Here is a 25,642-nt window from a genome sequence, read left to right on the forward strand (position 1 = left end):
CTTAGGAGGCAGATGTAAACCTATGAGTTGGAAGAAAGCTTGCTCTACACAGAAGGTTTGAACTGAGCCAAGTCTTAACCTGAACAAGGAGGACACCAATAGACATGCCAGTTCACAAGAGGGAAACTCTTAGACAACTATAAACCATTTCAGAATGTTGAGAGTGGGAGAAATAGTCTTCCTAGGAACAGCTCCCAAATTAGTTACCAAGTGGTCAGCCCTGAAATCATATACATGCAAATACCTTTGTATACAAAATGAGCGGGTTGTATTTATATACTTAGGGGAAAATATGTAATAAAAATAAAGGCCATGAATTTGAACGAGAGTAGTGGGGTGCATGGGAAGGGTTAGAGGAAGGAAAGAGGGAAAATAATGTGTTTTAACCTCAGAGATAAAATAGTTTTAAAAGTAAAACAAAATGTTGTTTTTATTTCTGTTTGTACGTGTGTCTATTATGTGAATACCCATGGAGGCCAGAAGAGTGTTTATAATCAATCCCCAGAGCTTGAGTTACAGGTGGTTGTGAGCCACTAACACAGGTGATGGGAACCAAACATGGCTCTAGAAAGCAATACATGCTCCTGATTGCTGAACTCTAGCCCCAAGCATCTTTTGAATTAGTCTTAAGGCCATGGACCTAGAGGATAACCCCAGCATGAGCATATGTGCAACACAAATTGCAAAGAGTGGACTTTAAGTTGGGAGGAGGGGGGCATAAGAGTGTGATCAATACATTACACGCACATATAAAATTCTCAAAAATTGAAAAACATGCTATGTTTTAAAAAGAGAGATGCCATGGAGTCAACATGCCACTTTGATATCATACTGTATCTAGAATATATTCTCACCATCGTATTTGGCAATTTCATCATCAGTGTCATCTTTTTTGGCTTTAGATAAAATCCACCTGTAATTAAGCCAAACCTCAGAGTTAAAATTCAAGTGACAGTAAGTACTGTTTCAAGTAACATCTTTCCTATTCCATCTAGCCTACTTAGCAGGGCTCAAGAGAAAAAAGAAAATTCCCAAACAATGAAATATAGAGTAGAAGAACAGGAATGAAAGTAACAAGAGGCCAAGTTCCAGGACAACTTTCAGGTACAACACTGCAGATGTACCACTGGACATGCCTGTTCAAACCATATCCCACTTATTTATATTCATTTGTTCATTAATTCATTTTAAATTATTTTAAACTTTACACCCTGGCCTGATTCATTTATTTTAAATTTTACGTTTTGGCTATGTGGTGGTAGCACACAACTTTAATCCCAGCAGAAGCAGGCAGATCTCTGTGAGTCCAAGGTCAGTCAGGTCTACAGAGTTAAGTTTTAGGACAGTCAGGCCTACATAGGGCTACAAAGAGAAACTTTCTCTCAAAAAGCCAAAAAATAAAATAAATAAAATAAAAACAAAACACAAAAATCTTTACACCCCAGCCGGGCAGTGGTGGCGCACGCCTTTAATCCCAGCACTCGGGAGGCAGAGGCAGGCGGATCTCCATGAGTTTGAGGCCAGCCTGGTCTACAAGAGCTAGTTCCAGGACAGGCTCCAAAAGTCACAGAGAAACTCTGTCTCGAAAAACAAAAATCAAAACAAAACAAAAAAATCTTTACATCTACTCTCCTCCTAGTCTCACCCCATCCCTCCCATCTGCTTTTCACTTTTTTTTTTTTCCAAGACAGGGTTTCTCTGTGGTTTTGGAGCCTGTCCTGGAACTAGCTCTTGTAGACCAGGGTGGTCTCGAACTCAAAGAGATCTGCCTGCCTCTGCCTCCCAAGTGCTGGGATTAAAGGCGTGCGCCACCACTGCCCGGCTTCCCATCTGCTTTTCTATTCAGGAAACGGTGGATCTCCCATGGATATCAACAAAAACATAGTATATTAATTTGAAGGTAAGACTAAACATCTCCCTCCCCTTGATTTAAGGCTAAGCAAGGCAACATAGTATAAAGAGTAGGGTCCCAAAAGCCAGCAAAAGACTTAGAGACAGTCTAACTGTTAGGAGTTCCACAAGAGGATCAAGCTACACAACTGTAACATATGTGCAGAGGGTCTAGGTCAGTTCCATGAAGGCTCCCTGGTTGTCAATTCAGTCTCTATGAGCTCCTATGCTGAGGTTAGGGTTCTAAGGGTTTTTGTTTGTTTGTTTGTTTTGTGACATTCTTGAGTCCTCTTGTTCCTACAATCCTTCCTCTCTTCGGCAGGATTCTCAGAGGCCCAATTTTTAAGGCTGTATCTCTCTTGCCTCCCACGTATGACACTAGGTTCAACCCCAATACTGCTTAAAAAGAAGCAGGAACTTTCCCACTATTATCTTTCTTATTTACAAGCCATGCACCTTTCAAACTTTTACCCCCAGGAAAACACTTACCCCGACAGAGACCCTCTGTCAAAGGAGTCAGCAAAATAAACCTCCCCTGTTGGAACTGGAGCTTTGTAGGCGACCTGTGTTAAACACAAAGTGTAATTAAAGCCAAAACCTTTTAGCCAAGCACCGTGACACAAGTCTGCAATCCCAGCCTTTCAGAAGGACCACAAATCCCAGACCATCCAGAGCTAAAAGATGACTATGTTGTGTTTGAAGAGAGGAACATTTAGTAACATTCTGTAGAGTGTACTCTCTTGGTTTGATTTCAATTGTCACAGCTGTCCCTGTTGCTAGAAGGCTTAGCAAATATCTTTTGAAAACAATCTTTTTGGGGATGGGAGTTCCTGAGGATCAAATTCAGAGTCTTACATTATCGGGTTATATGGTTATGTTAAGGTGTGTTACTTTTGTTTATGTTGCATTTGCTTAACTCTGTTTAGCTGTGATACTTTACCTGTCTAAAAACCTGATAATCTAATAAAGCTCTGAATGGCCAACAGCGAGGCAGGAGAAAGGATAGGCGGGGCTGGCAGGCAGAGAGAGAATATACAGAAGGAGACAACTAGAAGTTTGCTGGAGAAGTAGCTAGAGGAGAAGAACATCAGGGGCCAGCCATCCAGCTATAGAGCAATCCACAGAATAAGAGTAAGATTTACATAAGTAAGAGAATAGGAAAGCCCAGAAACAAAAGACTGAGGGGATAAGTTAAGAAAGCTGGCAAGAAACAAGCCAAGCTAAAGTCAGGCGTTTATAACTGAGAATAAGACTCCTCGTGTGATTCATTTGGAAGCTAGGTGGCAGGGCCCCCCCCAAAAGAGCAAAAAATATCATACTACATTACATATGCTAGGCAAGCACTCTACCACTAAATTATATATTCATAGACTCTGGCTTCCTTTATTTTATTTATTCTTTTGATTTTTAAACCAAGAGATAAAGAAAAAGGAAAGGAAAGGAAAGGAAAGGAAAGGAAAGGAAAGGAAAGGAAAGGAAAGGAAAGGAAAGGAAAGGAAGAAAGGAAGAGGTCAAGATCAAGTAGGGTGTGGTGGCCCAACCCTTTAAACCAAACAGAGGCGGGTGGGTCTCTGAGTTCAAGGCCAGCCTGATCTATCAAGACTATCAGGGATACACAGAGAAACACTGTCTCGAAATACCAAAAGGAAAAAGAGGGAAAAAAAGGATCTACTTCGAACCTTTGGAGCTGGAGGAGTGGTGGTATCCGATTTCGATTTTGAATCTTCTACCTCTTCAATAACATCATCAAGATCATCTTCAATATCAATCATGTCATCATCATGTCCATCATGAGCCTGAACAGCTCCAGTTCCAAGGACCAGTAGCAAACACAGTAACCACTTCCCTTCCATGATCTACCTGCAAAAAGAACAGAACGTAAGATGTGTTGTCTTCCACTTTAAATTTCATAAAAACTTCACCTGCTCCTTGTTTCAAATCAAAGAATTAAAAGAAATACTGTATTTCAACCTACAAAAAAGGAAAAGTGAACGGGGTGTGATGGCGCACACCTTTTTAATTCCAGTACTTGGAAGGCAGAGGCAGGCAGATCTCTGAGAGTCTGAGGACAACCTGGTCTATAAAGCAAATTCCAGGACAGTCAGGGCTGTTACACGGAGAAACAAGGGGGGAAAAAGGTATATGTGTGTGCTGCAGGGGAAGGGAGAGTAAACCCTGAGAGATGAAAGGATTTTCCTAAAATCAGTTAATTAAAAGCAAAACTCGAGCATATCTAACTATACCAATACAAACTGAATGTTCTGGTACATACATGTACTAACACTCTGATGGCTGAGGCAGGAAAACCCTGAATTCAATCAAGGCCAGCCTGAATCACGTGAAACCCTGTCTCTTTTCTCTCACATACAAAGTCAAACAATACCAAGGGTATTAAATTAACTAGTTTCATTACATTTATTTATGATGTGCTCCCTTCCTGAGAGCTAGCAAAAGAACTTTCAGGAGTCTTTCCTTCTACCAACAGAGCCTAGGGATCTAACTTAAGTCATCAGGTGTGGTGGTAAGCACCTTTACCCACAAGCCATCTCCTTAACTCTTAATCTGTTTCATAATGTCCAAAATATCTTTCACATCTAATTTACAGTAACTACTGATTAAAATACTAAAATGAAATAACAGAGGCAACGAATAATTTGGTTCACATTTAAAGACTTACTATGAACATTGCTGCTCATTTGGAAATTAGTGTTCTAAGAGTCCATTAAGCAGAGTACAAACTACTGCAATATATCATCTTCTAAGCACTTAGGTCTTTGTGGATTAAACTAGACTGTCAGGGGTGGTAGGTAGGCCTTCTGGGAAAAGAAACAAGTAGATGACCTACACACATAAACATGCCTTTGACGGGGTACAATTTTCTATTTCCCACATGGTCACCAAGTCAACCCTCATTTTTCACTCTCCATTTCTGTCAGACACCCAGTCTCATCATGGCTTCAATTACTCCTCTCTGTAGTCACACTACACCAAGATAAGATTCCTTATCCCAAGATCCTGTCATGGAAGGCTGTATCTGCCGACACCTGTATATCCTGACTAGCAACCAGACCTTTCTCTCAGGCCACTCTGCATAGTATTTTCACAAAAACCACCACTCACTTCAGTCAAGAAATTTTCAACCTCTCCATATACATTAATGTTCATTATCCATTTCCCCCTTCTACTGTCTTAGCTCACTACTAAAAAATTCTTAACACAGAAATTCTGAGAAGCTCTTGGTTGAATCTTACTCCTCCACTGAGCACCTATCTATTAAACCCCATGTGAAAATATATTGAACTCTTTTCAATAAAGCACAGCTGCTAAGAAAGAAAGAAAACAGCCAGGCACGGTAATAAATACAATTTAATAAATACCAGCAAATGGGAAGCAGAAGAGGCAGATCTGAGTTCTAGATCTGAGTTCTAGGCTAGTGTGGTAAAAACAAGTCCAGCTAGTAAAAGTTATGCAGTGAGACCCTATCTCAAACAAAACAAAAACATCAAAATGTACAAGTGCCAAGTGTTTTCCTGTGACTTTTCTCTTGGTGACTCACATAGTGTGACTATCACCTTTCACTCTGGCTACACCGTTACTTTTGCCCACTGGCTGTCTTTCTTGAAGACTGTTTCTTCCCATGTTCTCAAAGCAACATAAACCCACAATTTCTGCTAAAACTCAGCATATTGTTGTAAAAAGGCTGAGGTACAAAAATTAAAAAACATTATGAAGCTTTTACTAAAATTATAATCCAGATAGAAGATACAATAGTAAATTGACAGAAGTCAGAACTCTTACATACCAAGAGTGAGATTGTAAAATAGTACAGGTACTAAGGAGAAACAGCTATCATACAATCAATCCAGCAACTTCAGTTCTGGTGGTACAACCAAAATAAGTAAAAGCAGGTTTTCAGAGGAATCTGCACATCCATGTTCACCACTATCACAATTACTAAGTAATATGAACCTGCTACAAAAGAGCAGATACTGTATGATACCTTTTACATTAAGACAATGGTTTTCAACTTGTAGGTCTTGACCCCTTCCCTCAGAGAGGTTGTGAAGGACCCTTTCACAGGGGTAGCAATCAGATATCCTGCATATCAGATATTTTTATTAAGATTCCTAACAGCAGCAAAATCATAGCTATAAAGTAGCAACAAAAATAACTTTATGGGGGCTGGAAGTCAAACCTAGGTTGTACAATAACAAGCGTTCTTAACCAGTGAGCCATCTCTCCAGCCTACATAGGGTGTCCACATGAGAAAGAGAACCGTGATAAGTGATAAAGGAAGAAGCAAAGGAGAGTTTAATATCAAGAGTCTGAAAAGGTTCTGAAGATCCACTTCATGATGGTGTAAATATGTTTAGTGCTACTGAACTGTATTATTTAAAATAGTTAATATAGCCGGGCGGTGGTGGCGCACACCTTTAATCCCAGCACTCGGTAGGCAGAGGCAGGCGGATCTCTGTTAGTTTGATGCCAGCCTGGCCCAGAGTGAGTTCCAGGACAGAGAGAAATCACCTCATAAAAACAAAACAAACAAACAAAAACAACAAATACCACAATTGAGGACCGATGAGATACCTCAGTGAATAAAGTACAACTTGAGTTCCACTCCCAGAACCCACAAGGTGAACCTAAAAAACTAAAGTTGTCCACCTCTACAGATGTGCTGTGGCACTTGTAACACAAGCATGCAGGAACAAAATATATAAATTTTTAGAATTGAGCTAGAAAACATAATATTGAGTGAAGTAACCCAAACTCAGAAAGACAATTATCGAATGTACTCACTCATAAGTGGTTTTTAAGACATAAAGCAAAGAAAACCAGTCTACAAATCACAATCACAGAGAACCTAGACAACAATGAGGACCCTAAGAGAGACATACATGGATCTAATCTATATGGGAAGTAAAAAAAGACGAGATCTCCTGAGTCAATTGGGAGCATGGGGACCATGGGAGAGGATTGTAGGGGAGTAGAATAGAGAAAAATGTATAGCTCAATTAAAAATCAATAAAAAAGATAGCATAAAATTTTTTAGATTTATCTGTATGAGTGTTTTGCCTACAAAGGTCAGATTCTGTGTAACTGGAATTATGGATGAGTGTGAACCACCATGTGGATGATGAGAAATAAAACCAGGCCCTCTACAATGCTCGTAATCACTGAGCCATCTTCCTAGTCCCACAAAATTCTTTTTAAAACTTGTAACTTTTTTTTTTTTAATAAACAAGAAAAAGGAAAGAGAGGGGAGGGAGGAAAGAAACAGAGAAAGGCTGAACTTAATTTTTTCTCTTTACTTTGCAGGCCAGTCTGAAACAAAAAAAAAGGAAAAGGAAATGGGACCAATTTACTCTATTGACCAAAATGTAAACCATTTGTTCTAATGCTAAACTACAAATTCCTTATATTAAGACTCTAAGAGATGGAGAGCTGGGAGTGGTGGTGCACGCTTTAATCCCCGCACTTGGAAGGCAGAGGCAGGCAGATCTCTGTGAGTTTGAGGCCAGCCTGGTCTATAGCAAGTTCCATAACAACTAGGGCTGTCTGGTACATATAGAGAAACCCTGTCTTGAAAAACCAAAAAAGAAAAGAGACAGATGGAATGATGGCTCAGCAGTTGCAAGTGCTTCCTGTCTTCCAGAGAACCCAAGTTCAGTTCCCAGCACCACTGTCAAGAGAATTACACCTGTCTATAACCCCAAATCCAGGGGGATACAACAACCTAGCCTTTACAGACACCTGCACTCATGTGCACATAACCTCCTACAAACACACAGACACATATACATAATTAAAAGTAAAAATATTTAAAAAATACTTGGGCATATGTTACAGGTTCTTTAAAAAACAATACTTCTGGCGGGTGGGATGACTAAATGCTCAAGCTGTATGAGCAGCTGTTTGGGAAGAAGGGAAGCTGTGAAGGCCAGCAGTCTAAGGGACACCCAGACACCCACAGTATTGTCAAGCTATACAAAGCATGCTGTTTCTCCTTTCTTCCTACCCCTCACAGGTGGTCCTGAGCTGTGCTAGAAGTTTAGGGTAATTTCCTCTGCCCATCCTTATGATTCTAACAATCGCATCTCAGTTTATGTTGGCTTGAATTTAGGCTACATCTGGGGGGTGTTTGGTGTTCTAATAGAGTCACCAGATTGTTAATTTAAGATTTGCAACTCTGAAGAGTAAGACCAGGTCCACATGGGAGAGGGTGAGGGTTAGTATTGTCTGTATGTGGTTTGACAAGGACTCAGACCAGAACCAGACCGTGGCCTCTTCTCAGATGTGTTTTTAGAGTCTTGTACCCCGACTGAAACAACCCAAGGCTTACATATCAGCTAATCCCTAACAGTCCAGCTCAGGTGGCTACACAGGTGTTGATGTCCTGTAACTCTAAAGATCAGGGCTACTGTGTTGAAACATAGCCATGGAGAGAGGGGCTAAACCTTGCTTCTCAGTAGTGTGAGCAAGTCACTGGAGTTCTGGGTGTGTTAATAGGGTCTATCACAAATAAAAATAAAAAGGTATTGGATTCAGAAAAGAAAAACTCTTTTAAAAACATATAGTAAAGGACGATCACAAACTGGGAGAAAATATTTACAAAACACACATTTACAAAACAAACAAAAGACTTGATTTCAACATACAAAGAAATAGTCCTCACCAACAAGAAAGAATCCAATTAGAATCTAAGTAAAATCTGGGAGAACATCTCAGCAGTAAAGTCCATGCCTCAGTACTTTAGAGGCCCTGAGCTGAGTCAACAACCTGTACCCAAAATTCTAAAGGCAATCAAACTATACTTCCAACAGGTGAATGAAATCCATACAATGGAATTTTGTTTAACCACTGAAAGAAATGATCAAGCACAAAGGTGAATTTTAAAGTGTGCTGCTAACTAAGTAAAAGAGATCAGACTGCAGAATTCCAATTACTTACATTCTGAAAGGGGTAGAACTAGAGACCATACCATAAAAGTCAACTCTGTGAGCTGGGCATGGTGGTGCACGCCTTTAATCCCAGTACTTGGAAGGCAAAGGCAGGAGGATCTCCAGTTCGAGGCCAGCCTAGTCTACAGAGTGAGTTCTGGGACAGTCAATGCTACACAGAGAGACCCTGACTCGAAAAACAACAAAAATAAAAACCAAACCAAACCAAAATACTATACTAGCTCAGAGAGTTGTTTCTACCATAGAAGATGGGTCAATGATTCTGATAGTGCAAGACATGTCAATAGTATATCTGAACAATTAAGTATATGGTAGATGGAAGCCACTTTTTTTTGTTAGAATAGAAATTTACAGATAAGCAAACAGAGGTTGGAAGAATCTACATGGCAATGCAAACAGAATTAGAGATATCTGTATGAATGCTTAGCTTAACAGTCACATAAAAATGTTTGCGTGTATTTACATATATACACCAGTTGGAATGCATACATACATCCTTGTTGTCAACTCAGAAGACCCACAGAAATGAAGGACACTACATTACTATAACCATCAATAGGCCAAATGTTTAGTTTCTAATATTCTTCAGTAAAAGGAAAGAACATTCCTGAAATAGCTGATCCTAGAGAACTGGATAATATGCAAGACAAGTCTGGAAGCTACATATGGTGGCACATACCTATAACCCTGACACACAGGAAGCTAAGTGAGGCAGACCAGCTACATAGTAAGACTGTCTTAATAACAAAAGGGGGGGGACCTAAGTACCTACCGCCAGAGAGGAAGTGATCAATGAAACACTCATTCACAGAAGGACATCAGAGAAATACAGTTTACTGATCAAACTCAAGGGTTTAAGGATGAATAGTTTGAGCAACAAAATTAGCATATTGGATTATACACTCAAAATATTTAAGTATCTACAAATCTATGATGATCCAAATACATGCGTATGGAACAAAGCGTCCCCAAAGGAGTCCCATCTCCTGCCACTATTTATCTTGGCTAGAAGAATTGAGGTTGGATTACAAGCCTAATCGGTGAGGGGATGATTCCAGAACAAGGACTGGAACTGCATCTCATCCAGAATGTCCTGAGCTTCTGATACCTGCAGAAAGTCATTGCATAGACTCCAGAATCCACTGACACTGCTTCAGCTAAAGTGGGCAATCCTTATCTCCAGGCTGCACTGTCACAGCCTTCTAAAGAGAACAAAAAGGAGGGGAAGAGGAACTTTATAGTGTAGAAAGCTGGCAGATTATCTCAACCCGCTTTGATCACGGCCAGCATCAACAGAAATAGACTATATTGAGAGCATACATCCTTGATACCATGTGATAAAGGTGGTACTAGAACAACTGATCTTCCCCCTAAAACCTACGTCTGCAGTAGGATAAGGGTCGGGCAAATCCCAGATATTCTACAAAACACTTCTGCAGTTTTCCTCAAAACAAACAAACAAAAAACCAAAACCAAACAAAACAAGACAACAAAAATAAAAGTTTAAAAAACTTTCAAAAGAAACTACCGCTACAAGTAACCATTCCTGGCTATTATTCATACATCTTAATGTCTACAATGATAACACTTTTTTTTTTTTTTGCCCACTCCAAATCTTTTATATTTAAATCTAGTTTCCTAAGGCAGAAGCAGGCTGTGAGTTCAAGGTCAGCTTGATTTACGTAGTGAGTTCTAATACAGTCAGAGTTATTTAGAGACCCTGTCTCAAAAACAAACAAAAAAAGCAATATGGTTTTGTTTTTTACATTTATTTATTGTGGGTGGTGGTCAGAAAACTACTTTCAACTTCTAGGGTCTGTTCTCTTTCCCTCTTTCCACCACGTGGGGCTTGGGAATTGAACTCAGGATATCAAACTTGGCAGTAAGCATCTTTACCCACTGAACCACCAGAGCAATAGGTTGTTTTTGTAGGGAAAAAAAAAAAAAATCAAGCGGGGAACAGATTAGAGCTTAAAAGTAGAGTACCTGCCTAGCATGCTACAAGTCCCTGTCTTAGCAGCCAGTGTGGAAAACAATCAGCAGAGCTCTAAAGAGCTCTAAAGCCACAGTTAGGAAGAACTTCCTGGAATTTTAAAGCTCAAGGGGAAGTCAATACAGAGATTCTTACTCCTATACAGAAACACATTTCCTACAGTTCTTTTCTAAGGTAAGGCTTCTGGCATTCATATATACTATTTTTTTCCAGACTCTGACAATTTTATTTTCTGCTTACAAGATATATCACTTTCTGGTTTTTTTTTTTTTTAAGTTCTTCATTTACTGTTTTTCCTACAGTGCTTGAACTCAGTGACCCCACACACGCTTACCACATACTTCATCAATGAGCTACATCCTCAGCCTTGTCTACTACTCTGCAGAATCACCCTATCATCTTACACAAGCACACAGGATTCTGCCATTTAAGTTTGTCATAAACGCCCTCTGAGCTGAGATGAAAATGCCAGGCTGTGTGGCTACCAGCTGCAAATACAAACAACTATCTCAATGTATGTCCTTGTAAACAATCTGTTTTCCACTTTTCCTTTCCCTTCTGGTAGTGCTGAGTAATAAAACCAGACCCTTGTCTGTTATGCAGCCTAAGTCTTTGTCTTGTGAAATTACAAATTACTAGTGTCTTGAACCTTCAGGAGACAGTAATTAAAAATCAAAGCCACAGTCATGAAAATCTTAACATCTGAGCCTACTGAAAGGACAACTTCTCCCAAAACCGGCTTAAGTTATATTACAACCCTAAATTTCACATGGCTTTGCCGTTAATGCAAACAATAAAACCAAGGGTAAAGAAGGAACAAATAACATACATACTACATGACACAAGAACTGATTTATCATCTAGAACTTTAAAAAAGCTGCTCAAGTCTAAGACTGTTTCCCAGCAGTCACATAACTGGACATTACACAAACTCTGTAGGGACCAAGATGCATCTGGGACCTAGCAGAGCACTGATACACTAAAATGGGCTACTGGTGGTACACTATAGCACTCAGGCGACTAAAGAGGGATCAGCAGTTACAGAATGTACAAGGCCAGCCAGAGTCACATAAGGGATCTCTCAAAGAAATCAAACAAAGCCTGGCAAGAAAGCTCAGTGGGTAAAGATGCTTGCCACCAAGCCAAAGTTTGATCACCAGAGCCTACATGATTTTGAGAATTGACTCCTGGAAGGTGCCCTCATACTTCCACACATGAGCTATGACACCTGTGCTCCCTCCCCCAATGTTTAAAAAACAAAACACAACGCCAAAAGGGGAAAAAGTCCAAAGATAAATTGTTCTTAGAACTAGAAACTACGGGTTGGAGAGATGGCTCAGTGGTTAAGAGCACTGCCTGCTCTTCCAAAGGTCCTGAGTTCAATTCCCGGTAACCACATGGTGGCTCACAACCATCTGTAATGAGGTCTGGTGCCCTCTTCTGGCCTACAGATACACACACAGACAGAATATTGCATACATAATAAGTAAATAAATAAATAAATAAATAAACAAATAAAGGAACTAGAAACTACACACATAAAAGTGAGTGTGGTCTGACTATTCTCTTAAGAGCACACCCATGGAAAAGACCTGGCTTGAATTTTACAGTTACCTGTCTATAAGGAGATGCTCAGCGGTCACTGGGTACAAACACTGTTCTGTATATATATATATGTATATATATATATATTTTTTTTTTAAAGACTTTATTTATTAAGTATACAGTGTTCTGCCAGACTGCCAGAAGAGGGCATCAGATCCCATTATAGATGGTTATGAACCACCATGTGGTTACTGGGAATTGAACTCAGGACCTTTGGAAGAGCAGGCAATGCTCTTAACCACTGAGCCATCTCTCCAGCCCCTGTTCTGTATATTTTTGCCACTTCTCAAGTGCCAGGGCCTCTGCATCTTAGCCTGGCATTCAACATTCTATTGCTGAGCTTCATGTCTAGTGCTTCATTTGTTTGTTTGATTGGTTGGTTTTTCGAGACCAGGTTTCTCTTTAGCTTTGGAGCCGGTCCTGGAATTCTCTTTGCTCTGTAGACCAGGCTGGCCTTGAAACTCACAGAGATCCTCCTGCCTCTGCCTCCCAAGTGCTGGGATTAAAGGTGTGCACCACCACTACCTGGCATCCTTGGGTTTTTTGAGACAGAACTTCACTATGTAATCCAAGCTAGCCTCAAACTTAATGATCTCCCTGACTCCTCCTCCATGACTAGGATTAAATGCATCCACCACCATATCTGGCTTACTTTTGTAAGTAAGTCTATAATTACTTCAAATCTTCAAAAAAAAATATTACTAAATCATTGAAGATGGCTTTATAATTAAAAGGCAGTGCTGGGTTCAGAACCCAGCTCCTCCAAGAGTACTGAACCGGGAGTGGAAGGAAAAAAGAGTACTGAACCACATCTCCAATAAATTAAAATTAATTTACATTAAATTTAAGAAGAAGAAATGTTTGCCAGGTGGTGATGTCTGTGAGTTCAAGGCCAGCCTGGTCTTACAGAGCAGAGAGTTCCAGAATAGGCTCCAAAGCTACAGGAGCTGTCTCAAAACACACACGCGCGCGCGCGCACACACACACACAAATTAATTAATTAATTAAAAAGAAATGTGAGCTTAGTAACATTTAGTATTACTGAATTTAGAAGGATGTGAAAGGCTGGGAAGGGCTGGGAATCACTAACCACTTAGCCTTAGTTTAATAGAAAACCTTAGGCCAATGGCAGACCCTATTTTAAAAACAAGGTGGACTGCTCGAGGTGGCTTTCTGGCCTCAATGCACACACATGTATGGCCGCCCATATAAATGTGACACACCCTTGCACGTGCCCACAAGTTCAAGGTATGTTATCACTGGTAGAGCCTTTACCTAGCATGTGAAAGCCCTAGATTTGCTCTCCAGTAATCAAATGATCTGCAAATGACCTAAAATCAAACATAAAGCGTGGGCAAATATACACAAAGCCAAGAAAATACATTATTTACAACATGAAGACTCAGACAGAGAAACAGGGCCTAGTTTCAGGACCAAAGGAATCTTCAAGACCACCTATCTATTCACATTTCACTGCAACACACTCAGCATTTAGAATGGCTAAAATCCTAGTGGTGGAAACTTCAGATTTTATTATTCTGCAGTGCTCATGATCAAAACCAGAGCCGAGTAATGGACAAGAACCTTGCCTCAGGCCGGGTGGTGGTGGCGGCACACACCTTTAATCCCAGCACAGAGGCAAACTCACAGAGGCAGGCGGATCTCTGTGAGTTTGAGGTCAGCCTGGTCTACAGAAGAGCTAGTTCCAGGACAGGCACCAAAAGCTACAGAGAAACCCTGTCTCGAAAAACCCTGCCTCAAAGCTGTGTTCCCTGCACCCAGCTTTAAGTTCCTGATTCTGAAACTTCCATTACTTATTATCAAGGCAATTCAGTGCTGGGGAAGACTGTTCTAGTTTCTCCAAATTCTGTGCAGTCTTGGTCAAGCTCATCCAGTCCTTCTTTCTCTAGTTTATAAACCTTAGACTTTAAAAATAGAACTATTGCCCAATGCCTGTACTTTAAAAATCTTATTTTTAAAGTCCTCGACCAAAGCACAGACTATGGACATCCTCATGACCTCCAGCAGCAACAGGGAACATGAATATTAACGTGGCCCTCAGTGGCAGCACAGACCCATCCATGGACATCCGCATGGCTTCTGGTGGTCACACTGACCACAGACAATGGCATGGTCTCAGGTGGCAGCATGAATCACAGGCATCAACAGGCCTCAGGCAACAGCCCAGGCCACATATAGCCATAGATCTTCCAGTAGTAAAACAGACCACAGACATCGCCATGGTCTCTGGTGGCAGCAAAGCCCATGAAGACCTTTCAAGGAGGCCCAGTCCAGAAACAAACCTATCTCCATCTCGGACATCCTGCAGTTGCTCAGAGCCAGGGTGATTATGCAGCTGAGCTGTAAGTTTGGGGGCAGAGCCTGCACAAGCTCAAGCTGCTGCAAACCACCCTTGGCCCTACTCAGCACCAACACATTCCCTCAGTGACCAAAGCCATACTACACACCTCCTGTTGCCATTGTCTCTAATTCTGCCTCTCTCTGTGCACCCACTGCCCTGTTCCGATATCCTTCCCCTTCTCCGTCACCCATTTGTTCATCAAAGTAGCTTTGCAAAAAGAAAAAAAATTAAAAAATATTATTTTTTTTTAATTTCATGTTTGAGAGTTTATCTTTATGTATGTCTACATATGTGAGTGCCTGGTGCCAAGGAGGCTAGAAGAAGGCATCAGATCCTCTGGAACTGGAGTTACAGATGGTTATAAGCCATCATGTAGGTACTAGGAGCTGAAGCTGGATAGGTCCTCTGGCAGGGCAGTCAATGCTGCTAACCACTGAATCATCTCTCCAGCCTCCAAATACTTCTTATCGAATTTAAAAACAAATTCACGCAGGGCATGGTGTTATAGACCTATAACTCCAGTACTCAAGAGGCAGAACAGAATGATCACAAGCTCGAGGTCAGTTTGGTATACATTGTGAATTCCAGGCCAGCCAACGCTACCAAGTACGACCCTGTTTCAAAAATCAAAAAGAATCTTCAATTTCTTCCCTTTATAAAAATTACAGGAATAAAACTGGATGGTAGTGGCGCACACCTTTAATCCCAGCACTCAGGAGGCAGAGGCTGGCAGATCTCTGAGTTCGAGACCAGCTCTGGTCTACAGAGCAAGTTCTAGGATAGGCTCCAAAGCTACAGAGAAACCATATTGAAAAATATAATTACAGGAACAGTAAAATGACCAAATGTTCTTGGTTGTTCTAAAATAAATATTAAGTAATTTTTGAAATAGAACACAAAATTTTTAAATGTGATTTCTTTGTAAGCTATGACTTCATTCCAGCATAATACTGACGTGAATGTGTCACAGGCCCACTGACACCTGGTGTCTTCCTCCATTTCCTTCCAACTTGTTTTCTGATAGGTGGTCTCTCAGAGAACCTGAAGCCCTACATGGGGCTACCTAGTCAATGAGCTCCAAGGTCCCACTTGTCTCCAGCTGACAATCTGAACTCATCCCTAATGCCTGCACAACAGGTCAGGCACTTCAGCATCTGAGCCATCTAATCGGCCCTCATCTGACAGTCTTTAAAAAATTTTTAGGTAGCCTAATAATCCCCACATAAACTCCAGGGACATCTATCATCACCATTTTATATTTGCCCAAGAGCACAAATTCAAATGTTTTGAATACAAATTCAAATCACAATGCCTGGTTAGCTACTTAATAACGTGGGTCAACTACTCATCTCTGGATCTTGGTTTCTTCTCTAAGCCAATACTAACTCTTACCTCTAAGAACTACTAAGTTAAGAATATGTAAACTGCTTTATAATAAGGCCTGTTTTACAGCATGTGCTCAATATTAGTAGTGACTGCTAATATTTATACTTGTCAATTTTTAATGGTTCCAAAACTGAATTTTATTTTTTTACTTTTGGACAAGGTTTGTGTAGTCTTGGCTGTCCTGGAACTAGCTCTGCAGACCAGGCTGGCCTTGAATTTACAGAGATCCACCTGTCTCTGCCTCCCCAGTGCTGGGATTAATACCAACACCACCAAGCACAAAACTGAATTTTAAGGCAAATGCTCTAAACTTTATATTGGGAGAAAATAAGCAATTATATTTATTATCTTATTTTGTGCAGGTACAACTTTCAGCAGTCAGTTCTGTCCTTCTACCAAGTGGCTCCTAGAGAAATGAACCTCTAGTCACCAGGTCTGGTATCAAGTGTCCTGATCCACTAAGCAACTTACTGGCCCAAAAATAAGCACTTAAAAAAGGGAGGAATCAACTCTCAAAAATCGTACTGATTTCACTCACGCTCTCATGCCATTGCACTTGTATGCACAAAAATAAATGTAATAAAATGCTTGTAAAACTCAGAACATCTGCTGGGTGGTGGTGGTACATGCTGTTAATCCCAGCACGCCACTAGGGAAACAGGCAGGCATATCTCTGTGAGTTCAAGGCCAATTTTGCCTACAAAGTTCGGGGACAGCCAGGGCATTACAGAGAAACCCTTCCTCAAACAAAGCAAAACAAAAAACAAACCTAAAAAACCCAGAACATTTATTAAGAAAAAATACATAGAAGTCTAAATAAAAAACAAGTATTTAAGATGGCACACTCCTGTAGTCTCCGTTACTTAGGCAGCTGAAGTTGGATGGATACGTGAGGCAAGAATTTCAAGATCCCCTTGGCAATAAGGCATATAACTAAGAGGTAGTGTTTTCCTAATCATTAAATTCAAAGCCCTAGGTTCAATTCTCAGTATTTGGAGAGGGTAGGTGGTGAGGGTAACATCCTGGGAAACAGTATTATCTGTGACCTGCTCTAAAAATGAGATCTCTAATATCTTACTCACATTTTTAGACTTGCAGCTATTTGTTCAAGTGCTAGGGATAGAGAGCCCTGTCTCTCAAGCTTGCTAGGCAAGAACTCTACAACATCGTATCTTCTTAGATTTTTTTTTCATTGACTGTAACATTAGAAGTGTTTTCTTTCAGTAACTTTTCCCCTATTAATTCACTTTAAGATATGAATACCCAGGATGGATGGAGAGACAGCTCAGTGTTTTAAGAGTTCAATTTCCAGCTGAGCAGCTCAAAACTCTGTAATTCCAGCTCCAGAGAATATGATGCCCTCTTCTGGCCTCCATGGGCAACTACAAATATATACTCACACTGGCATACACATAAAAAAAAAACAATAACTCTTAAAGAGATTCTTAAAAGACTTGAATACCTAAATATAAAGTTTGCTAGATCCACCCCCTGCCAAAGACTCCAGGATGGAGACATAGTTCATAGTGGTTAAGAGAACTAGCCGATTTTCCAGAGGACCCAGGTCTGATCCCCAGCACCCACTCGGTGACTCAAAACCAACTGTAACTACAGTTCTAAGGGACCCAATGCCCTCTTCTGTCCTCAGGCACACACATGAAACACAGACATACATGCAGGCAAGACATAGATACATATAAAATAAAAACAAATAAACCTAAAAAGTCTTAATTCTCACTTAGCTCAAAACATTCAACAAGCAAGCACTTTCCTGGTGAGTTTTACAGTATGCAATCCCGAATACAACTATCTTCGGCTCTTCATTTCTTAGGACTTTTGATGAGCTGCTGATTGTATTTCCAAAGCAGTTTCACACCGTCTGCCCCCTCAAAGGTGAGGCAGGTAGGAGACTCATTCCCATTTTAAAGGTATAGGAACCAAAGTTACCATGACACAGAATTCTACAGCTATGCTTACCAACTGCCACTCTTCTCCCTTAACGCTCTCTTGCAGAGCAAGTGACCTCTGCGGAACAAGGGAGCAACAGTGTGACTGTCAAAGCTGCAGCAACTCTTGTCAATATGCACGTGCCCAGTGGCCTTTGAAAGATACGGAGCTAACTGCACTGTTAAGATAGCAAGGTGGGGAAGAGATGTGGACACCCATCTTCAGACAGATCGGTAAACTTCTACTGTGGAGAGTTCACGACAGTTCATTGGCGCCTAGCTAGCCTGTGCACCCAGCCCTGGTCCGTGAACTTAATTATAGCAGAAATACAACATGGGGACCAATTCTGTTCGTGCCCTTTCAAATATTACTGGAAAATAAATATTTTTAAGATAACCCAATACCCCCCTTTAAAAAAAAAAAAGGGCAATTTTTTTTTAAAGACACCTTCCTTTCCTCAGGGTAGAGAAACTGTAGCTCACCTTTGCCCTCGAGCTTTTAATGTTCAGCTCAGTTTAACTTCACAACCAATCTCTAGTGCCATGACCAGCAGTTAATACACAAGGTACCATGACTGCGTTTTCAGATCCTGGCATATAGGACTTAATCCAAAACTTAGTATGTCAAGTGTAATGGACCGAGGCGTTCAGATTGCAGAAGCCGCCACTGCCACGAATACCCACTGAACCTTTACTATACATCTCACTTCCCATTTAATTTAATACAAGGCCATCGGGCATTCTATCTACAACTGGGGAATAAGCACTAAAGTAGAAAATCTCCCAAATTCCCATCCCCCGATACACACACACAGAACACCAGCGGCTAAGTGCTTGAAACCGGGGCTTTTAAGCTTAGCTAAGAAACCAGAACTGTCTAGCCCTCAAGTAACAATCGCAACGTGACCATTAAAACTACCTGCATGACCTTGGGCCAGTCATTTCAAACTTCTAGGCCTCAGTTTCCTCCGTTGGCTAGTAGAACTTTCGCTTGTTTCCCCTGCTTTTAGGGTCCAGTGAATACTCACGCTGGATTGCTATCCACCATCGACTAGGCAGGTGCTGTAGTAGTTAAGCCTTAACTTTCACAAGCGCTACACGTTCTAGGACATTTTTCTCCCTCGTCAGAGTGCTCGGGGCATGTTATTTTCCCTGGAACTGTAACGCTCACCTCTCGACCTACTCCACCTTTCCCTACTACTCGGGCTACCTACTAGGCCCGAGTCTAGTTCCGCACCTGTATACGGGGTTACTCAGTCCACCTCCGGGTGGGCCAGGACCCGGCCTGAGAAAGCTCTAGAAGCAAAACCAGAGAAAGTTGTTAGCTTTCTCAGAGGTCAAGGAAAGCCCCAGGTCACCTGCCACGCCTCCCGACCTCGGCCGGCGCTTCTCGGGCCTGCTTCGTTACCTGGGCCGCTCGCGTCACGGCCCTGAGCGGCCGCCAAGGCCTACGCCGGCCGAACGCCCGCCCGACCCCCCGGCCGTCGAGACTCCGGCCACACCCGACCCCTCCGCCGCGGCGCCGCTCTCCCAGGCCCCCAAGGCTCGTCCCAGGCTTGAGGCTCCCGCATACGCTTCCCGTCTCACCTCGAGCCTCCCGGGGACCACTGGCGGCTCCCGCACCTCCCACCCGCACACCCGGCCCCGCGCTGCAGTGGAGACAGCGGCGGAGGCGGCCCGACCGTCACGTGCCGCAGAACTAAGAGGCCTCGGCTACCGCTGCCGCGCGAGCGAGCCCCACCGCACGAAGACCAACCCCACGTCCGCCCCTCGGTCCTGATTGGCTACCACGAACGTCAATTCCCGCCCCGTTGCGCAGATTCTGCGATTCTATTGGTTGATGCAGCCATCGTTCAAACCTCCTTCCCATACGCCCCCTAGGGCTATTCTTCGTGGAGCGTGATGATTGGTCAAGAGCGAGGCAGGAAGAGGTTGTTGATTGGGTGAGTGGGAAGAAGGCGGGCCGTGACGGAGCAGCCGGGTGCGCTCGCCCCGGGCCCCTCGGCTTTGGCAAGCGTTCTCGAGTAGGGTCGCCTTGGTTCTTCAGTGGGCGGCGTGTGGGCAACCATTGCGGGAAGACTCCTTCTACCCGTTGAGCTAGGAACCCTATTCCAACCCCTGCTGCCATTCGTTGCAGGAACACGTGGCCTTCATAAGAAATGGAGGGAGGTCTGGGCGGTGAGCCTGTGCAGAGTGAGATCCCGCTGGGCCGCAGGCGCCACCGTTCCTGCGGAGTCATCGCCCTGAGCCGGGGAGCTTGAGACCTCTTTACCTAACAAAACACAATCTAGATTCACAATCATGCCACATGAAGTCCCCTCACCGTGTTCCTGTGCTGTTTTCTGATATTGGTTATTAAAGTCAGACATATCCTAGCGACAGGGTGGTAACCATGTGCAGATTCAAAATGCCCGTTTCTGTAAACCACTCATATTTCATTTCCAACATGTTGAAAAAACCCTGTGAGACCACTGATCACCTCTGGTTGTGTTTCGTGACCCAAAGCTTTGAATACTGGGAAAAGAACCAGCATGTTCTTAATCATCTATGTAACTACCTACATAAAACCAGCTGTATTCCTGCCATCCCAAGGGAAAGGCAGTCAGGGTTTGTTTGACTCAATTTAGTAGCCGCCAATTCTCACTTCCTAATTTTATAGCAGAGAATTTGCTTTCCTTATTTGCCTTGGAAAGATGTTCAAAAATTTGAAGCCAGGTGTGCTGGCACATGCTTTAGTCCCAGTCCCCAGGTACTCAGGAGGCTGAGGCAGGAGGACCCCACCCCCTTAAGGGTCTGGAGAGTAGCTCAACCATTAACAGCTATTGCTTGCTCTTGCAGAGAATTCAAGTTCGGTTCTCAACACCAGCAGCAGGCGCTCACAACTGCCTATAACTCCAGCTCCCAGGGATCTCATGCCTCTTATGGACCCCAAGGGCACCCACTGGACTTTGAGGTGCACATAATAGGCACATACAGATACTGCATAAGTACACATAACTTTAAAACCTTTTTTTTTTTTTAATGTCTTTAAGATGGGCTCTGGCTTGTGTTACCCAAGATGGCTTAGAACTTAAGAGAGTCAAAAGACCACCACTGCAGAAAGGGGTTATGTCTAAAGGGGTAGAGGAGCTGAAACCTTTCTGTATGAAACAGAGGAAGAGATGAGACTTGAACCTCATGTAGATAGATATGCAGAATTTCTGAAGGAAGAGTTGGAAAAGGTGGGTTTTTGAGATGAGGAAGCGGTGTATGGGAAAACAGGAAGCAAATCACGGGTGTTTGGAGGATTCATATACAAAAATGTGCTGGGGACCATCATGATGAGGGCACTCTGCAGGTAAGGGCACTTAGCACCAAGCCTGATGACCTGAATTTGATTCCCAGTACTCACACTGTGGAAGAAGAGAACTGAATTGTACTCTGATCTCTAGATACATTCACATACACAACAATAGCAAATGTGGAGATTGAATGAAAATGAGGACATGATTGCTCCAAAGTATACAGTCCAGAGAAACTGGGAACCTCAGTTTCCTGATCCTGCCATAGTGCGCCATCATATAGTTTCACAGTTTTCATATAACTCAGTTTATCCAAACAGATAAAGCTTAACAAAGTTAGCAAAGACAAAGGGACTAGACATTTGTATCTTCAAGTCGGTTACTGTTAACCTGAATAGACCTTGGGAATTTACAAACCTTATTTATCAAACATATCCTTTTCATCAAACATGTTACTTATCTAAAGTTTTCTAGAAGCGTGGCGTTATCGACAAAAACATAAGTGGTTAGACATTCATTTCTAAGTTGGTTTCTGTTAACCTGAGTAGGCGTTTAAAACCTTAAGAATTTATCATGATATAAAAATTCCAACCTAAACTGGGTGGTGGCAGCACATGCCTTTATACCTTAGCACTTGAGGCAGATGCAGGTGGATCTCTGTGAGTTCAAAGTCAGCCTGGTCTACAGAGCAAGTTCCAGGACAGCTCCAAAGAGAAACCATGTCTCAAAAAAAAAAAAAAAAAAAAAAGAAAAGAAAAGAAAAGGAAAATTCCATTCTAATCCAAAATATTTTGTAGGCCTGTTGTTATCTTTCTAGTCTAAAAGGAGATATAATGATAAGAGAGTTCAGAGGACTAAGTTTGAAGCGTGTTGCCTTGCTTTATACCTCTCAATCATCTTTTTTTTCCTATTTTTTCTTTTTTCTTTTTTTTCTGAAACAGGGTTTCTCTGTGTAAAAGCCTTGGCTGTCCTGGAACTCATTCTGTAGACCAGGCTAGCTTTGAACTCACAGCGATCACAGAGGCCTGCTTCTGCCTCTTGAGTGCTGGGATTAAAGGAGTATGCCACAACTACCCAACTGCCACATGGCAATTCTTACATCAACCAAAATGGAGGCAAGACACATGGTGGCTATTTAAAAACATCTACTTTTCTAGTATATCTTTTTTTTTTTAAACAAGAGTTAAATCCAAGTTACATACACATTGGGGCAGTTTGGATGTAATTGGTCCCCATAAACTCATAGGGAGTCGTACTATTAAGAGGTGTAGCTTTGTTGGAGTGGGTGTGGTCTTGTTGGAGGAAGTGTTTCACTGTGAGGATGGTCTTTAAGGTCTCATATGCTCAAGCTGTGCCCAGCGTCTCAGATCATTTCCTGTTGCCTGTGAGTCAAGCTATAAGGACTCTGAACTCCTTCTCTAGCACCATGTCTACGTGAATGCTGCCTTGTTTCCCACCATGATGGTAATGAACTAAACCTCTGAACTATGAGTTGCCCCAATTAAATATTTTCCCTTATAAAAGTTGCTGTGCCCACTAGGCTGTGGTGGTAACACCATTTATCTCAGCACTCTGGAGGCAGAAACAGGCAAATCTCTATGACTTTGAGGTCAGCCTCTTCTACAGCATGAGTTCTAGGACAGTCAGGGATAAAACAATGAAACTCTGCCTCAAAAAAAAACAAAACAAAACAAAACAAAGTTGCCATGGCCATGGTGTCTATTCATGGCAATAGAAACCCTGAGACATACAGTACATTCTTTTTTTTTTGTTTGTTTTTGTTTTTTGTTTTTTCGAGACAAGGTTTTGGAGCCTGTCCTGGAACTAGCTCTTGTAGACCAGGCTGGTCTCGAACTCACCGAGATCCACCTGCCTCTGCCTCCCAAGTGCTGGGATTAAAGGCGTGCACCACCACCGCCCGGCTATACAGTATATTCTAAATAAAAGTTGAATCACCTATCTCATTTGTTGTAGCAATTTGAGATTAGCTATGTACAGTTGTTTTTAACTATAAGCCTTTTGTTGCACTTCCAAATCCTGAAGAAAAAGAGTTTACTCAATAGTTGTAAGGATTTTTGTTGTTGTTGTTTTTAGAGTAGAGAGCCAAGACATTATAGAGATAAAAGATTTTTTAAGAGTGGAAAGTAGAAAAACCTTAGAAATAGAGTTGAAAGTGTAGAACAGAGAAAGTTTAGGGATGAGAGATTTGGGGATTCGTTGTTTGTGCAGGAGCAGAAGTTGTTACCATATGAGAAAATTTGGAAATCTAGTGTGCCATCTTTGGCCATTGAGCTATAATGAAACCAAGCTATTTGTGGTAAAACAGCGAAACTTTGATGAAATCTCTGAGTCCAAGGAGGAAGAGAGGATGGGGTCATATAAGGCCCAGAGTGTATAAGGAAGCTAGAGGCTCAGGAGGGAAAAAGGAAGCAGTGGGACTTCTAGGAGGGAGCTGACAGAAGGGTCAGGGTCACAGATTACCCGTGGGAGGATTCCAATATCCCAGAGGCCTAGGAGGGCACAAGGAAGCTGTAGGACTTAGCAGGCAGCTCTCTCCAGGGGGAGCTGAGAACAAGTGGAGAGGGAGAAAGGGTGGTACAAGAAAACAGCTGAAGAACTGGACTAGGAGAGGCTTTGGGGGAAAGGGAGGGTTTCAGTAGAGGAAGAGGAATAAGTGTCTTAGCTGAGAGATGCCCAGGTGGCAGGTGCCCGAGGAGGGCATGGCAGACTCCAGGAGCCAGAGAGACTGAGATGTGTGATGAGTGTCTGGGAGGCATAGTAGGCTCCAGGAGCCAGAGAAGACACTTATGGAGCAGGCAAGGAGGAACGATCATGAGGGCAGGTGGAGGGAAGAAGGCTGAGGAGGCAGACTCTAGAATTTGGAATGAAATTTGGTGGGTGCCAGGAGCCTGCAGAAAGGAATGATCTCCTGCTGTGAGATGACCCTTTTTACACTATGAATATATCTTCCTCTCATTGGTTTAATGAAGAGCCAGATGTTCAATAGCTAGGCAGGTGGAGGTTAGGAAGGATCTGTGGACGAAAAGAGAGCAAAAAGATGAAAAAAGGCAGAGTCATCAGCCAGACACAGAAGAAGCAGGAGATGAACATGCCGGGCTGAAAAAAGGTACCACCACAGAGTAGAGCGTTGATAAGAAATATGACTTAGGGGGCTGGAGAGATGGCTCAGTGGTTAAGAGCACTGGCTGCTCTTCCAGAGGACCTGAGTTCAATTCCCAGCAACCACATGGTGGCTCACAACCATCTGTAGTGAGATCTGGCACCCTCTCCTGGTGTGCGGGCACACATGGAGGCAGAATGTTGGAGACATAATAAATAAATCTTTAAAAAATGAAATATGGGTTAATTTAAGGTGTAAGGGCTAGTTAGTAATAAGCCTAAGCTATAGACCGAGCATTGCATTTATAATTAGTAATAAAACTCTGTGTGGTTATTTGGGGGCCGGCCAATGGGACAGAAAACCCCATCTACAATCCACACCTTGAGAGAGTCAAATCAGCATCTTGGTTTGGAGCAGTCGAGTCCCTTGGAAGGGAGCTCATATATGCCCCTCCCAGGTTTCAGGCACCAGATACATGCAAATGAAGACATGTATGAGAGATCCTACAGAGACATTGCATCTGGCTTGAATTCTGGAGAGTCAGCACCTAGGCTTTGAACTGCCTTTTGTGATTGCTACCTTTTATTTGAAGTGTTTGATTCTTATCTGCATTCTTCCTGAAGGACTCCAGAACCTTTGCAGACTTAGTGATGAGAGGACCTGGCAGTCAGTTCACCAGATGCTGCTTCACCCCGCTGCTTTTGCTAAACCCAAATTCATGTCGGAGCAACCTTTTCCTTCCATGGACCCACATAAAACAGGACATCAACAAGGACATGACCACTGCAGGGTATGGTTGAGAAGGGTTTTATTGTAGATATGAAAGTTCAGCCAGAGGCATCTGGAAGAGACCAGAAGAGGAAAAGAAAGTAGACTGAACATATGGCCAGCAGACTGAACCATGGGAAGTGGGGGGCAAGAGAGGAAGAGAAGAGAGAGCTGAGAACCAAAAGAGAACATAGGAACACGCTCAAAAGGACAGGGAAGAAGAAGAAGAAGAAGAAGAAGAAGAAGAAGAAGAAGAAGAAGAAGAAGAAGAAGAAGAAGAAGAAGAAGAAGAAGAAGAAGAAGAAGAAGAAGAAGAAGAAGAAGAAGA

The 25,642-nt window shown here is 42.3% G+C and overlaps 1 protein-coding gene and 1 pseudogene across 2 annotated transcripts in view; one reads left to right on the top strand and one right to left on the bottom strand.

Annotated features, from left to right (window-relative positions):
* Canx (calnexin) overlaps positions 1 to 19,891 on the bottom strand; it is a 33,760-nt gene extending 13,869 nt beyond the window's left edge. The window contains exons 1-5 of one of the 2 annotated variants that reach the window (XM_050158513.1): positions 19,732 to 19,889; positions 19,382 to 19,440; positions 3,570 to 3,750; positions 2,380 to 2,453; positions 855 to 913 (exon numbers count right to left, since the gene is read on the bottom strand). In XM_050158513.1, coding sequence (XP_050014470.1) covers positions 855 to 913; positions 2,380 to 2,453; positions 3,570 to 3,743 — 307 coding nt within the window. In that variant the 5' untranslated portion in view covers positions 3,744 to 3,750; positions 19,382 to 19,440; positions 19,732 to 19,889. Of the gene's footprint in view, positions 1 to 854; positions 914 to 2,379; positions 2,454 to 3,569; positions 3,751 to 19,381; positions 19,441 to 19,731 lie in introns of both variants that reach the window. The other variant, XM_050158514.1, reaches the window with a different exon arrangement.
* Positions 19,892 to 20,303: 412 nt separating this feature from the next.
* Positions 20,304 to 25,642, top strand: part of LOC126511458 (cytochrome c oxidase subunit 7C, mitochondrial-like) — a 20,904-nt pseudogene continuing 15,565 nt past the window's right edge.

The sequence above is a fragment of the Alexandromys fortis genome, unplaced genomic scaffold, assembly GCF_014885135.2.
Source record: "Alexandromys fortis isolate MF-2015 unplaced genomic scaffold, M_Fortis_MF-2015_v1.1 scaffold_99, whole genome shotgun sequence".
NCBI classification, from domain to species: domain Eukaryota; kingdom Metazoa; phylum Chordata; class Mammalia; order Rodentia; family Cricetidae; genus Alexandromys; species Alexandromys fortis.